General features: G+C 45.9%; 1 protein-coding gene across 1 annotated transcript; it reads left to right on the top strand.

Moving 5' to 3' along the window:
• Positions 1-6,274: 6,274 nt before the first annotated feature.
• Positions 6,275-10,366, top strand: LOC119294923 (disease resistance protein RGA5-like). Its single transcript, XM_037573219.1, has 3 exons — positions 6,275-7,077; positions 7,963-9,809; positions 10,317-10,366. Exons 1-3 carry the CDS (start codon positions 6,275-6,277, stop codon positions 10,364-10,366), a joined length of 2,700 nt encoding a protein of 899 aa, XP_037429116.1.
• The last annotated feature ends 5,433 nt before the right edge of the window (positions 10,367-15,799 follow it).

The following is a 15,799-nucleotide window of genomic DNA, read 5'->3' as shown; positions in this document are numbered from 1 at the left end:
GGCGGTGCGGGGGAGCTGCAGTGGTGGGGGGCGCGGGGGCGTGGGGGCGGCGGCGCGGGGGAGCTGCAGTGGTGGGGGGCGTGGGGGCGCGGGGGCGGGGCGGCGGCGGCAGGGGATGGAGAGGACGGAGGGGGCGTGCAGGCACGGCGGCGGCGTACGGTTGGGGCGGAGGGGGCAAATTAGGTCGAGTGAGGAGGAAGGGAGGGAGGGGAATAGGTGGAGTGGGGGGAAGCTTACTAATGGCGCACCCAGCAGCGGTGCGCCATTATAATGTTTTTTTAATTACAGTTCGAGCCCTCAGGTTATATTCCACCTAACCTAATCTACATTAGAACCCGCCCACTAGCCCGACTGGTTAGCACGCAGCACACACACTGGAGGTCCTGGGTTTGATTGCCAGGCTCCCCAATTTTTATTTTTATGCATTTAAAATGTTGTTTGATATTTATTTGTGTTTAAATATGTTCAAACTTGTTTAAATCATAACAGTAATATTTTTTTATAAAAACAGTAATAATTTTTTAAAAAAATATGTTCAAATTTGTTATTTGAAAAAATTCAGTACTGGCGCACTCCTTGTCCGGGGCGCCATTACTAGTTACACTTCGGTCGGATGCGCCATTAGTATGTATGTAAAAATGAAAAAAAATTATCACTAGTGGCGCACCTTTTGTCTGGTGCGCCATTAGTGTCTTCCACACTAATGACGTATCACCAACCGATGCGCCATTAGTATATAGTAGTGGCGCACTACTTTCCTGGTGCGCCATTAGTGTCAATTCTATCTATAGCCTTTTTCCTAGTAGTGTTTGCTCAACTACGCAATGGGCAGGTTAGTTAATTAAGTGTTTCGTTAAGAATTTTCTTCTCTGAGTTCGGCAATGTGATGTCTCCATGAAGTGTGCAGTCAATGTGATGTCACCGAGAGGGCATCTTAGGCTGGGGGCACTGAGAGAGGTGCAGATGGGTCGGGGTGGGTTATGTCAGTATACATGAGGTGGTTTCAACCGCATTTTCAAAAAAGAAATAGTAAAACTGAAAAGCATGAGGTGGCAGTTCGAATCTGACCGCCGCCTCCCAATTGGAGGGTCATCAACATGGATGCTTGCCATTTCATTACGTACAATTTTCTCAAAAAAATAGAAGGGGAAATGAAGGTTTTTTTTTCTGGAATAGTGGAAAAGAAGCTTATTCATATCTACATTTCTTAACTTTTACAAAGCGGCTGGTTTCTGTAGTATTGAATATAACCTGACTGCTCTGGGCTTGAAATGTTTAGCACTGGACCAACCAGCCATCTCAGTTCTTAATCTAGCTTTTTGCCTAATATTTTTATTGTATAATATGCCTAATGTTCCCAGCAGAATGTTCCAATGACTTGGAGCAGTTTTGTTTCTCTATATGTATCTGCTTCTTCCAACTCTGGCCAAATCTCTGTAACGTCAATATCTCTCCGTAGCTAAGCAGAGGCTGCAGAGAATAGAGAGGCAGAGGCACAACCAACAAAATAAGCAACTGCCCGTCAAGGAGAAAAGACCAGAATCTGAAGAGTCTTACAAGGGTGGAGCTGCAGAGGAGAAAGCAACAGAAGAAGATGCAGCACAGAAGGCATCAGTCGAACAGAAGAAAGAAGCTCCTGCTACTAAGCGGTCTTCAAATGTTTTTCACAAAAGTAGTGACACTAGGCTACGAGTCATCCCGAAGAAATTTTGTGCGGCATCATGCTGATATAACCTGCCGATGCGGTATTATGCTAAATTAGCAAGTTTGTTCTGCATTGTACACTAGACTTTGCACTGGTTTGCTTCCCTGAACATAAGTTCAGAGTTTGGCGGTGGTTAAGGTACCGAAAGGCGAAAGTCTTGATTCATGCCAGTCAGTTATCAAAACGCGGTTGCAATTATACATGGTGGTTCTAATTCAGTTTATGAGGAAATATTATGACTGCTGCGTTTCTGACTTATTTGACTTGAGAAGTACTAGTATTTGATTTGTTGGTGATAAGCTTCTTACTAGCACTAGTCTACCATGTTATTAATTTGTGTTGTAGCAGCAGCTTGGTTGTGGTTAATTATGTATAGATTATAAACAACAAGTGCAGATGTGTGATGTAAGTAGTTTCAAGAACTGAGACTTGTTCAAATTGGTGTGCAGGTGTACATACATGATACATCAGCCTGAAGCTGAAAGTAGAATGCAGGAAGCACTATGCTTTGCTGTTGCACCAACTGAGACTCACATTACATGAAAGAATGGTTAAGTTTGAGGGTTACATATAACTGAATGAAGATGTAGTAACATATTTTTTTCCCTGGAATGCACATGATTACTTATATACTCCCTCCGTCCCAAAATTCTTGTCATAAATTTGTTTAAATATGGATGCATCAAAAGTCACGTTTTAGTATTAGATACATCCGTATCTAGACAAATCTAAGACAAGAATTTTGAGACGGAGGGAGTATTAATTTAGGTGACTAACTTCCCCTCAAAAATGTAGGTGACTAACTTCCACAAATTTGTGATGACTAAAATCTGCACTATACTCGCCGTCTCTGTCTGAAATTTGCGTCACAATAATGTTGACATTGGCACAGCTTAACCCCATTCATCAACATATATAGAAGTATGAGAAGTTGCATGCCAAAAACCATCCTATATATGTTCAGTAGCTGGTACGATGTCACGGGGTTCCACATGTCAGGCTCATGTATATGTTCACCAGCCAATGAAATTGGAATTTTAGAGTGTCTGTCTGTGTACGGTTGATCTGCAAACGCACGCCGTGGGTATCACTGTAAGCAAGTTACACTGGCGTATGCCCAGCAGGCAAATATTGCGCGGCGAGCCCAAGACAATGCACCACGGCACTGTTAGGATTTGTGGGCTATACGGTCTACCCTCTAATTCCTCTGCCTTTTCCGTGGTGCCGCTCACAATGCATATTGAGGCTAGAGGGTAGGGACCTATTTATAGACTCCACTTCCAGGCGTTTTATTATTCCACCTGTTTCCGGAAAGATCTGTACGACTCCTGGGCAATGTTACCAACCACGATCAAACATGCCAGTTTTTTTTAGTCTAAATATACTAGTCCCTAGCACACATGTGTGAGTCATGTGCCATGATTAGATTGTAGTATATATGAGATCAACTTCCAATCTTAATCATGTGGGTCAACAGCCTGCACAGCCGATCCTGCAAAACAAACCCAGCTCTTCCACCTTGTGATGTCCCGGGAAAAATACGTACGTACATATAAATTCCAGTAGAGTCGATCCCTATTAATTCCTCTATTGTATTCCATCACAGTCGTCCTCGGCATCTCGAGTATTACTTCCTCGAGTGAAATTCCGCATCAGTTATTCCCCGTCACAAACATTAATAATATGAATAATTCCATGTTGGTTTCAATAAATAATAATCATGTTGAATAAATGTTGAAAGCCACATAAATATCCAACATCAACCTTGCGAGACGCATCCACAACAACTTCATGTATGTGTGCGCAACCTCATGAGACGCTTTCACCGTAGGAAAATAAAAATTTCAATAAATATTGATTTGCCGAGAACCATTCCTGGGGCACTTGGTAAAGCAGGGCGACCGTCAGAGCAATGTCAACCACTGCTGGTCTTGCCACGTGGCAACCCTTTGCCGAGTGCCGTGCACGGGCTCTCGGCATATGTGGGGGTTTGCGAGTGGAATAATTCTACACCTACGAACAATTACGTGCAGTCCTACGTAACTTTCCTTCACCCATTCTCTCCCCCCCCCCCCCTGATTTTCAGTGGGGGTGGGCCCCTCTTCCCCCCAACTTCCAATCACACAATGCCAAGTGGCTAATTACGTAAAACTGAACTTCCAATCACACAATGCGAGTGTCGGCCTTTTGCCAAGTGTGCTTTGCCGCTTCGTATCGGCATACGTGGGGGTTTGCCGTGCTGTCACTTTTGCCGAGAGTTGTGTTCAGCATACACATGTTTGCCGAGTGCCCGTGGTTTGGCTCTCGGCAAAGAGCTATATACCCGCTCTATACGAAAATTTCAGTAGTGAATGCAGCAACCATTAGTCTCATGTTGGTTTGGTTCTGTCTACTTTCTGGTTTGCTCGAGACTTGGCATCATCGTATTGCGTACAGGTACACACCGCATTATAATCCATATTGAGTCGGTACCGATTAATTGGTTATTCAAACCTGGGACTTGTTCATATATATTGTCCAGTCTTGTGTGTGTGTTTCTATATGTGTACCTTGCTCTGTACTCTGTTCTTCATATGTGCCTCTCCTTTTTCATTTCTTGCTGTGAAGCCCCACATTGTTTTTGCTTCCAGAAGAGAGCAGTATGCAGTTAGTACTAGGACTAGAAACTCTTTTACTATTTGTATATGGCAGGTGAAGTTTGTCCAAATCTAGGACTAGGATGGAACTTGTTCATATAAGGAGTATACTGTTCATTCGGTCTTTGTGTATATGTGCGTTCCTGTCTGAAACTCATTTACTATTTGTATATGGAAGGTGAAGTTTGTGCAGCACCATGAACACAGTGATGTGTTATTTCTTCTTTTCTTTTCTTTTTGCTGAGAAAGGGATGGCCTTGAGAATCGGCAAGTATGGTTTTTCGTTGAGCCTGAGCCTGAAGCACTGTTTGAATTCTACCAACCGAAGCATAGAAAAAAAGAAACAATCTACCAACCGAGACTCTGAATTCCTGTTACACTGTATTTTACACTTGCTTGATCGGCAACCGTGGTGCTCGACTTACGGGATGACGCGCGAGGCCGCCGGGTCGGTGAAGAAGCCGGCCAATCACGCCGGTGTTGGAGTAGAAAACTAAAAAGTAGACGCTGATCAAAGCGACCGGCGAGAGAGCGAAAACCCGGATCAAAGGATCGGGAAAAAAGACTCTCTGGGGCAGCCGACCAACACGGCCGGCGGACGAACCCTAGATACGGGCGGCGCGGCCCCCGGTGGCGGTCATGGAGGCTGACCGCCCCGGGGGCGGCGCACGGGTGCGGAAGCGGCGGCGGCTAGGGTTTAGGATCGACTTGCGATAGATACCATGTTAGAAGGGAGAGAGAGGTTTGGTGGAATTTGATGGATATATTGCTTGAGCCTTGTGGGAATATATATAGGAGTACAATCATCTACTTGAAGTACAAGACAAGTCAGAACAAATCCTAATTTATCTCATCTTTCTTAATAAACATTATACTCAACAGGAGCTGCTGCATGCCCTGAGGCCTGAACTGCCTGGACCTCAGTGCAGTGGCAGCCTCCCAGTTAACTGACGGAACTGAATCGTGACGAGCTTAACACTTACAAAGCCGTCAGTCGGAGGCGTTCCGTCCAGTCCTCCGATGCCTCCCGCCGTCGTATGCAAGGCCTGGCGCGTCGCCATCGGCGACCATCGCCTAGCCATATGAAGTTTCTGTTGGCGTTCGTCACACAATATTTCTTGTTGATCGATGATTAAATTCTGCAAAGCTGGCACGCCGGCATGTTTGCTGGTGTTTTATCTCGTGGCCTCGATCTTGTCAGCATAGGTTTGCCAGCTGATTAAAATTCACGCGGAGGCTGGCCAAGATCATGTTTAATTAATCAATGGCTGGTTAGGCCCCTTCTAATGCTCCATCTTGTACATGTGCTAAGGTTGCCAACTAAAAAAAACTAATGTGGCATATGCTAGTTAAGAAGAGAGAGAGTAGTATGGTGACCCAGAAAGAAACGACGCTAAGCACGTGTACATAGGTGGAAAGACAATTCCGAGTCTACAACTAATTAAATGCATGAAGCTTAGCACCCAAAAGCTTAGCACCTTTGCATTGGGGACTTGAGTCTTACCCCTCGCGCGTATCGCTGCCTCTTGTCCTGCAAGTATACATCCTATGCTAACATTAAGTAGTTAATTAGCTGCACAATTATCCTAAAAAAAGAAACTGCACAATTACAGATGCCCTAACGATCCATCCTAGGTGATTTTTGGTTCACGCGGTGTCTGGTAGCTAGTGTACGTTGCGCTGTCTTGTTCGTACCGTTGCTTGGTTACATCTTTATATATTCTACTATTCTGTAGATTAACGTACACAATTGAACTTAATAAAGCACTTGCCAAGGCCGGCCCAATGAGTCGTAACGTTCCAACAGCTTAATGTCTTGGCGAGGATCTATAAACATGCTGCCTTCCTTCTGCCCTTTGCACCAACTCTGCATTCCTTCTACTCTTCACACCAACATCTAGCCAGTGAATCAATAGAGCACGCTAGCTAGGAAATGGCAGGCGGAATTGTGACCGTGGCTAGTGCAGTGATGAACCCCCTCATCGGCAAGCTCAACGCACTCATGGGCGTCGAGTACGAAAAGTTCAAAGGGGTCAGGAAGCATGCCTCGTTCCTAGAGAAGGAACTCAGCGCCATGAACGCTGCCCTCCAGAAACTCGAGCTCATGGATGACAAGCTCGATCCAACCATCAAGGACTGGGTGGATCATGTCAGGGATATGTCCTACGACATGGAGAATTGCATTGATGATTTCATGCACGATTTTCGCGCTGATGATGCCAAGGGAGGCCTTATAGAGAAGACTGCTCAATTCATCAAGAAGTTTCGACAACGTCTTCGGACAGTCGACTGGATGGAAGAGCTCAAGGATCTTGCCTTGGAGGCAAATTCTCGGCGCGAGAGGTATAAGATTGATGAGTGGAAGCCCGTCTCTGGTTCTGTGGCTGTTGACCCTCGGCTGCGAGCGGTCTACCAGGAGGCAGCTACTCTCGTGGGCATTGATGGTCCAAGGGAGAAAGTTGCTACTTTGTTGATGGATACTCAAAAGAAACTCAAGGTGGTGTCAATTGTGGGATTCGGCGGTCTTGGTAAAACTACACTTGCCAAACAAGTGTATGACAAGACTGGCTCTCAATTTGACATCAAGGCATTCTTTTCAGTTTCACAGAGGCCTGATATAGCTGAGCTACTTAACAATTTCCAATTGAAACTAGGGATGGATGACCCTGTTTCGTCTCGCGCTCGCAAGGTTAATGACATCATTGAAGAGCTAAGGCAACATTTGAAAGATAAGAGGTATTACTTACTGTCAATAGTCGTCACTTGCCTGAGATTTTCTGTTTAGTTTGAGCTGAGTAATTGGTTAACATATGTTTTGAACTGATGTTTGTCCTTGCAAGCTGCATATTTAGTTGTTTGGTTCTTTGTGTGCTTATGATAGAAATAGAACAATTAAAAGAAATTATGTAGAAGAAAATGCATCTTTATAAAAGTTAAGGGCACGAATGGTTTATTTTCCATCCAGTGTCATAATTTCTAGGTGTTAGAGACATGCGACCCCCATGTACCTTTAGTGAGAAGAGATTTTTCAAAGGAAGTCTTATGAATGTATGTGTGACCCGTATGTGCTAAGCTGTTTTGAAGTAAAAATATATCCAAGGTTAAACATACCCTTCATGTATTTTATGGGAAAAACATAGTTAATCACTAGATTGATGTACGTGGGCAAATTGGCATATAGCTACTAATCATTTGAGATTTCCGATTTTTTTAGTTTATTGTGTTTTTATAAATATGAATATTTGTAAACAAATAACGCAACATGAATACAAACATACAACATACAGCTTAGTTGAAGTTCTGGTATATTTCACATGTAGTTCAAAAATTCCTAGAGTATATTGAAACACTTTTAATACTCCTCTAAGTCTTTATCAAAGAGAGTTCTTTTAAAAGAAAGGCTCTAGAATTCTCATGTGGTTCTTTTTTGCTAAATGATCACATGCTTTGCTATTTATTCCATTCATTATGACAATTCATAGTTTTTAAGAAAATACCCTATACCCCTTTGTCGAAAGGGTCTTTCTTATAACCTATTTTGTAAATTTTTGATGATTTCTTTCTATAATATAATCATATCATATTATAATGTAACTAACCTCTCTCCATACATTTAAAAAGGTACCTTATTGTTGTTGACGATGTGTGGGATGAATCAACATGGAAAACTATATTGTGTGCTTTTCCAGAAGATTGTAATGGAAGCAGAGTAATAGTTACAACACGAGTGGAAGGTGTGGCTAGAGCAGCCTATCATAATGACCGTGAGAGCATCTACAAATTGGAACCTCTTAGTGAAGAAAACTCAAGAAGGCTGTTATTAAATAGAGTATTTGGGTCTGTGCATGATTGTCCATCCGAACTTGAAGGCGTCATGGTTGAGATTTTGAAGAAGTGTCATGGATTGCCACTTGCAGTTATCACAATAGCTAGCCTATTAGCCGGTGAAGAAAGATCAACAAAGGGCTGGGAAAGTATTAGGGATTCTTTAGGTGCCCAATCTGCGACAAATCCTAACATGGAAGAGATGAAGAATATATTAAACCTTAGCTACATGCATCTTCCCGCTCATCTGCGGGCATGTTTTTTGTACCTTGGTATGTTTCCCGAGGACTTCGAAATCTTGACCGGTGATCTGGTTCGACAATGGATAGCTGAAGGTTTCATCAGTAGTTTGCATGCGCAAGATCTGGAGGATATTGGCAGAAGTTATTTGAATGAACTTATCAATAGAAACATGATTCAGCCTTCTGAAACAGAGTGTAGGGAGGAGTGTTGCAAAGTACATGACATGATGCTCGATTTGATCCTAAGTAAGTGTGCTGAAGATAACTTTGTAAGTGTGGCGTACAATTATCAAGAGATGGCAAGACTAAATGGCTGTAAATATAAGGCTCGCCGATTATCTCTGAGGTCCACTGTTGGTGGTGGAGCAACAAATGGGCCAACTATTGGTGTTGCCCTATCACAAGTTCGATCATTTACACTATTGGGGAACTCCATGCCTCCTCTTTCCTCGTTCAAGTATCTCCGGGTGTTCAGAATTGATGAAGGCCTTTCTAGGGATGACGGGGAGACACTTGACCTCACCGCTATTAGCCAACTGTTTCAGCTGCGGTATTTGTATGTTCGGGGACAAGATTTTGTACAGCTCCCTGCTAAACTTCAAGCGCTTGTTTACTTAGAGACACTGGCCATAATTGATGCCGATATCAAGAGCATCCCCTCAGATATAGTACATTTGCCCCGCTTGTCCTTTCTTCAAATTTGCATGGAAGAAGTGTTGCCAGAATGGATTGGGGATATGACATCATTGCACACTCTGATATTATCAAGGTACAGTTTCACCGATAAGGTCGGGGTGAATGTGATGAAGGGTTTTATTGGTCTCGGCAAGCTGACCAATCTAAGGAAAGTGGAGTTCCAAGTGGAGTGTATGAACAAGCTGGAACTTGAAGCTTTGGCCTGCTCCATTGGAAAGCTATGTAACCTGAAATATTTTACATTATACGGGCCATGTACTGAAGTCAGTAACCAGATGGACTCATTATCCATTCGTTTCCAACATATGGAGGAATTTCACGGGTCTGTATGGCAATTTCGGAGAGTTCCCATATGGATGAGTGGTCTCCATTGCCTTCGCATCCTCCACTTGCGTGTGGAGGAGATTTCAACTGAGGAGGTTCATCTTCTTGGAAGGCTTCCGTCCCTCATGAAACTTGATTTGAGGCCATCGCATATCCCCAAAGAAAGAGCTATATTGGGCACAGGACTATTTCCGGTTCTGGAGTATTTTTTATTCGAATCTAGGGAAGACGTTATGTCATACCTGGGGTTCGAGGCGAGGGCCATGCCCAACATACAAACCCTCACTCTCGGTGTCGCGAAGTGGTGCGGCAGAGTACCCATTGGCATGGAGCACTTGTTACGCCTCCAGAAGATCGAACTGCTTCTGCTTAGCTCCGGTGATTCCATCATATCATCCACGCTCAGGCATGCCTTATCAGTGCACCCAAACCACCCTTCTGTTGAATATTTAAATTAGTTTTTATTTATTTATTCCGTCGAAATACAGTTTGAATTTGTCAGAGTATGTGACCAATCTAGTGTACCCTCGGTCAATTAGTGGCGGACATGCAGAGTTGGAAGCTAATTTGGCAGTTCGTAATGACGGTGGATATTATTTCCCGCTCGTAGCATATACTCCCTCCGTCCGGAAATACTTGTCATCAAAATGAATAAAAGAGGATGTATCTAGATGTATTTTAGTTTTAGATACATCCCTTTTTATCCATTTTGATGACAACTATTTTCGGACGGAGGAATACGTAGCCCTGCCAGAGAAGTCTCTCTTTTGCAAGATGTTGCAACGTATGCAGGCCCTCACGATTAAAGCGTTCGAAATCTCTTCATATTTTTCTAGGGTAGCATCCTTCATCAGTGTGGAATGTTTTTCTTTCCTCTGTCTTCAGTACTGATTCTAAGCTATATTCAGCAGCATGGAATGTTTGATATATATAGATGAGGAATCTCTCTCTATATATATATTGATGTTGTTGCCGGGGGATGACCTCCTTTTCGAAAAAATATATTGATGTTGTTGCGCTCACTCTGTTTGGACATTCTTGGCTGGATTGCTTTGTAAAGACTTGCTGCATGATCTTGTTGTATGCGATGCAGCATTAGTGCTATGCTCGATTGATTATGTTTGTGATGTATGCTGAACAAGGGAGCACATGCTCGATTTGCTGACACTACTGGGACTTGTTCATATATATAGTTCAGTCGAGAGAGCGCGTGTGTGTATGTATATATATGTTACCTTGATCTATTCTGTCTTGTTCTTATATATGTGACTTGTGAGCAGTGAAAAAAATAGCGCACTATAGTGTCGCTAATAGCATATTTTAAGAGCCATGTTATTTTTATCATGGCACCCTATTTTTTCATTGTTTGTGAGTGCCATGTGGCTCTCTCTACTGGAACTTATGGAGATCACAACTGCGGCCGAGTAATTCTATCTCGACCCCGGGCTACCTCTGCCATTTTGGTCGGAAGACGGACATGTGGAAGTTCATCATGTGGCTCCACCGAGGAAGATGAGACGAACACTGCCAGTGCGAGGGCTTTAACACGGTGCCCTCAAGAAGGGTACAACTTCTGGTAGCCGCCACCGTCCGATCCGGGGATCAAGTTTTCACCCAGAGCATCACGAAAGGGGTCAGAACACCGCGATGGAGCCTGCAAGGAGAAAACGACATCCACGGACGCCGCCGCGGGCGGTCAACCCAGGAACCGGGCAAGTGGTGTACCCCGGTGCTCAAACCCCTCCGTCCCATCCTCGCTCCGCCAACCACCCACAACCATGCCGCCCGAGCGGCCGTGGTTGTCCGCCCGCACCCAAGCCGCGCGATCCGCCCATGATCATCACGCCTCCCACTACCAGGGCGCCGCCCTGCACCCAGACCACCCGTGACAACACCAAAGGAGGCGGCTTTGACCAGCTCAGCCAACCACAACCACCCCCGACACCACTAGCGACCACCCCACCTCAAACATCGCCAGATCTGCGACCAAAGAGCGCTAGGCCAGGGAATGGGGGACGAGGAGGAGCGAGGCACGACCACGACCGACACCCCCTATGGTGGCGACGGGCAGCTCGACCTCGTCGGAGCACCCGTCCCTCCTATCGGCCTCCCCACCAGAAACACCCCTCTTTCGTCCTACCACAACCACTAGCCCGGACCGTCATGAAGCCACCAACAACCGCCCGTCCGTCGGAGAAGAGGAGCAGATTAGCCGCCACTGCAGCCTAGGATGGGCCCAAGGGAGACCCTCCCGTGCCGCTCGCAGACATCCAGACATCGGGGAGGAAGGACCCGACCGGACGCAGGAGCATGCACCACCAAATCCCGCGAGATACCTAGAGCCCGCAGCTGCCGGTGCACCGCCATCTGATGCGCCCGACGCTGCAGCGCCGCCGCCCCCGCGCAAGGCCAGCGCCTGTGCCCGATCCAGCTGTCCCGCGCCGTCCCACCATGGAAGGGCGTGGGGGAGAGGAGAGCCCCTCCGCCGCCAATGCCGGCCGGCGACGGGGGAGGAGGGACGGGGAGGGGAAGGAGGTTGAGTGGTGATGATGGTTTCCCCCCGGGCCGCGTGACTTGGGAGGAGGGAGCCCCCAAGAGCTAATAAATGGGAGATGCCTGGCGGAGCTACAACAAGGCTCAATGGGCCGTGGCCCGCCCATGGTTAAGCTACTTTTTTATAAAGCCTAGCGCACAATGCTACGCTGACCTATACCGATCTGCAAAGCAGGAACGCAGCAGCCTCATACCTTTACTCTTTACCTAATAATAATAAAGGGGCTATTGCTTCTTACCACCGTAATTTCGTCCGTTTTTTGTCTCTCTGTCGTACCCATATTATTTTCTACCGAGGTGGTACTATTCATGTGATCACGTGGCTCGCCACCCACGACTATTCCTTTGGAGCGATGCGACTCGAACGGAGCCTGCCTTGAGGGAAAGGCGCACGCTCGAACGAAGCCTACCTGAGGGAAAGGCGCATGCAGCTTGGGATGTGGCCCAACTAAGCTAGCCCACATAAAAGGCCTGGCAAAAATATAGATGTTACTTGGAATTGAACTCACGACCTCACACCTTCGCCTACCTTTTGTCCACACCAACCGAGCTGGCTTGGTGCTTTGCTAAGAAGAAAAGTTTGTTTCACCTATTATTAGTCCCACATGGCGTCCTTAAATCCAATCCTACTAATTTATATAGGCCTTTCAATGTCCTGGTTATCAAGGAGTTGTCTCGGAATCAATAAGCAAAGGCTGAGATAAGGAAGCAAAGGAAGGAAGTCATACATGCACGTTGGGCCTTGAGGGAGATTAATGGAAACAAGGAAGTGTTGTTAGAGTTGTGTCGAATATTATTGTACAAGGTAGGTTACGGTTGGATTTGTGCCGGCGCCCGGGCGGCCGGGGTGCGGTATTGTAGTGGTATCAAGGGGAGGAGCGCCCGTAGTCATATGCCCTGGGGATGTAGCCATATCGGTGAACCTCGTTAACAAATCTCGGTGTCGTGCTTGTGTGATTGCTTGGTCCTCGGTAGATCGACGGAGTGCCTCGGATTTATTCTAATAAGTGGTATCAGAGCAAGGTTCGATCTGGGGTTGCGGTTATTGATCTAGAGAAGGAGCAGAATTCATCGAATCGGCAGCGGGAGTTCTGTTGTGTCAAAGGCAATCGGAGACGGCGTAGGTTGTGTGGTAATGATAAATTTGTTATTCATATTTCCTTATATCACGATAAATGTTTATTATTCATGCTAGAATTGTATTAAACGGAAACTTGATACATGTGTGAATACATAGACAAAACAAAGTGTCCCTAGTATGCCTCTACTAGACTAGCTCGTTAATCAAAGATGGTTAAGTTTCCTGACCATAGACATGTGTTGTCATTTGATGAACTAGATCACATCATTAGGAGAATAATGTGATGGACAAGACCCATCCATTATCTTAGCATAATGATCGTTAAGTTTTATTGCTATTGCTTTCTTCATGACCTATACATATTCCTCTGACCATGAGATTATGCAACTCCCGAATACCGGAGGAACACCTTGTGTGCTATCAAACGTCACAACGTAACTGGGTGATTATAAAAATGCTCTACAGGTGTCTCCAAAGGTGTTTGTTGGGTTGGCATAGATCGACATTAGGATTTGTCACTCCGAGTATCAGAGAGGTATCTCTGGGCCCTCTCGGTAATGCACATCACTGTAAGCCTTGCAAGCAATGTGACTAATGAGTTAGTTACGGGATGATGCATTACGGAACGAATAAAGAGACTTGCCGGTAACGAGATTGAACTAGGTATGAGGATATCGACGATTGAATCTCAGGCAAGTAACATACCGGTGACAAAGGGAATAACGTATGTTGTTATTGCGGTTTGACCGATAAAGATCTTCGTAGAATATGTAGGAACCAATATGAGCATCCAAAGTCCGCTATTGGTTATTGATCAGAGATGTGTCTCGGTCATGTCTACATAGTTCTCGAACCCTTAAGGTCCGCACGCTTAACGTTCGATGACGATTTGTATTATGAGTTATGTGTTTTGGTGACCGAAGATTATTCGGAGTCCCGGATGAGATCACGGACATGACGAGGAGTCTCGAAATAGTCGAGAGGTAAAGATTGATATATTGGACGAAGGTATTCGGACACCGGATGGCAGGGGATCGACTTGCTATCTGATACCATGTAAGTTAGGAAGAATGGGATTGCATGCACTGATAATTTCATTGATCGTACACGGGGCACATATATAGGTACAAGGGGTGCACCTGATGTCTTGTCTCCCAAGCTACGTACAAGTTATAGAGGGGGAATGAGACGTGACAGGTGCAAAATATACAACCCAGACCTATATACGCACACACAGAGAATACATGTTCAACAATACTGTATCTAGCCAAACTAAGATGAAACTGAAAAATTGATGCATGGAAACAACAAATATATTACATAGCGCATGCACTTCATCACCCAACAGCCGCCACCATTCCACGTCTGTCATGCTTTCAGCCCGCTTACATGCCCCACAATCTTCAGAGATTCCACTGCTGGAAGTAATCCCCGCTTTATTACAGACCAAAATGTCACATGTTGAAAGAAAACAAAGCAACTAACAAGACTTAGATTTCCTTGCTTGACGTGACGTATGGCTCACGTCCCAGGCAGTGGAAATCAACCGAAGTGACAGCAAACAAAATAAATAATACGTCCCCTGAAACCTCGGTATGGCCTCCAAACAGCTACGAGAACTGAATTCATAATTAAAAGTTTTTCCTCAAACCTATCATCGGCGCGGTGTTGGATTTCAGCTAATGTTGTGCAACAATCATTGTTTTTTTTGTGGGTGTGCAACATTCATTGTTGCTGCGATTCTGAAAACCACATATTTCTTGCAAACGTTGAACCTGTTCTGCAGCCCTTGAGATGATGCTAGTATTCTGAAAATAGAATCAGCTCCAGTTTCTGACAATCACAAGGCCTGCCTATAGAATCTGTGGAAGTAAAAAATAAAGCATGCTATGTGTACTTTGCGTTTCTTGGTACACAAATACATTTTCTTTAGATATATAAAAAGTGAGCAATTACATTGAACAGTGTAAAAAAGAAATGTATCTTATCCATCACGTACAACATATTTAGTTACACATATGTATAAAACAGCCAACTCTTTTAGTCACCAATGTTTTCCTGTAAACCTTCCTTGGATAGTACAACAGTTACTCTTTTGACATTCTAATCTTCGGAAGATCAACATGACATTCATTTGATTATTTTCTTTTGCTGAAGCTTCTCTATGGACGAGGATGTTGCCAGGCGACTCAGGCTCCGGCGATTTGTGCGACGCGGGCCTCCCGCCGCCGCCGCCGCCTCCAGTCTGCCTCGCCAGCGACTCCTCCCCGCCCGACCGTCGCTGTTGTCCTCGCCTGTGCCTCCCGCGCTGTCGTCGCCGGTCGCCGTCACCCCTCCCCCGGTCAGCCCCGAGCCCTCCCGCTTCCGTTGGTCGGACATGGCTGATGACGAGGAATCCTCCCTCGATGGCGACAGCGCTGGTGCTCACCCCCTCCCATGCCCCTGGTCTTACCACACCACCATGTACTGCGTGGGAGCGTCGGGGCCTCTGGCCCACGGCCGTCGCCGCAGACCCGACCGACGAGCGCCGCTCGTCTGTTCGTGGCCCAAGGCTCGGCCTAGCGGAGGGGTCGTGGTAGACGCAGCCGGTCCTGGGGCGTCGCCGGTCGATCTAAGCTGGGCGCGGCCCGCTCATCCTGGCGCGCCCCGGCGTCCTCGCTGGTCCCTCCTCCTCCGCCTTCCAGGCCGCCGGCCCCCGTCGGCGTGATCGCTCCGGCGCCCCTCTCCTGCAGGTCTC

This window comes from Triticum dicoccoides, chromosome 1A (assembly GCF_002162155.2).
Source record: "Triticum dicoccoides isolate Atlit2015 ecotype Zavitan chromosome 1A, WEW_v2.0, whole genome shotgun sequence".
Classification (NCBI taxonomy): domain Eukaryota; kingdom Viridiplantae; phylum Streptophyta; class Magnoliopsida; order Poales; family Poaceae; genus Triticum; species Triticum dicoccoides.
Note: the sequence above shows the minus strand (reverse complement) of the source record. Positions and strands in the feature narration are given on the sequence as shown.

Bases quoted from the DNA above. Each gene is read 5' to 3' on its own strand.
- LOC119294923 (XM_037573219.1), top strand. From the start codon at position 6,275: ATGGCAGGCGGAATTGTGACCGTGGCTAGTGCAGTGATGAACCCCCTC. The intron at 7,078-7,962 runs GTATTACTTACT...ACATTTAAAAAG, and splicing joins CAACATTTGAAAGATAAGAG to GTACCTTATTGTTGTTGACG. The intron at 9,810-10,316 runs ATTCCATCATAT...TGTCTTCAGTAC, and splicing joins GCTTCTGCTTAGCTCCGGTG to TGATTCTAAGCTATATTCAG.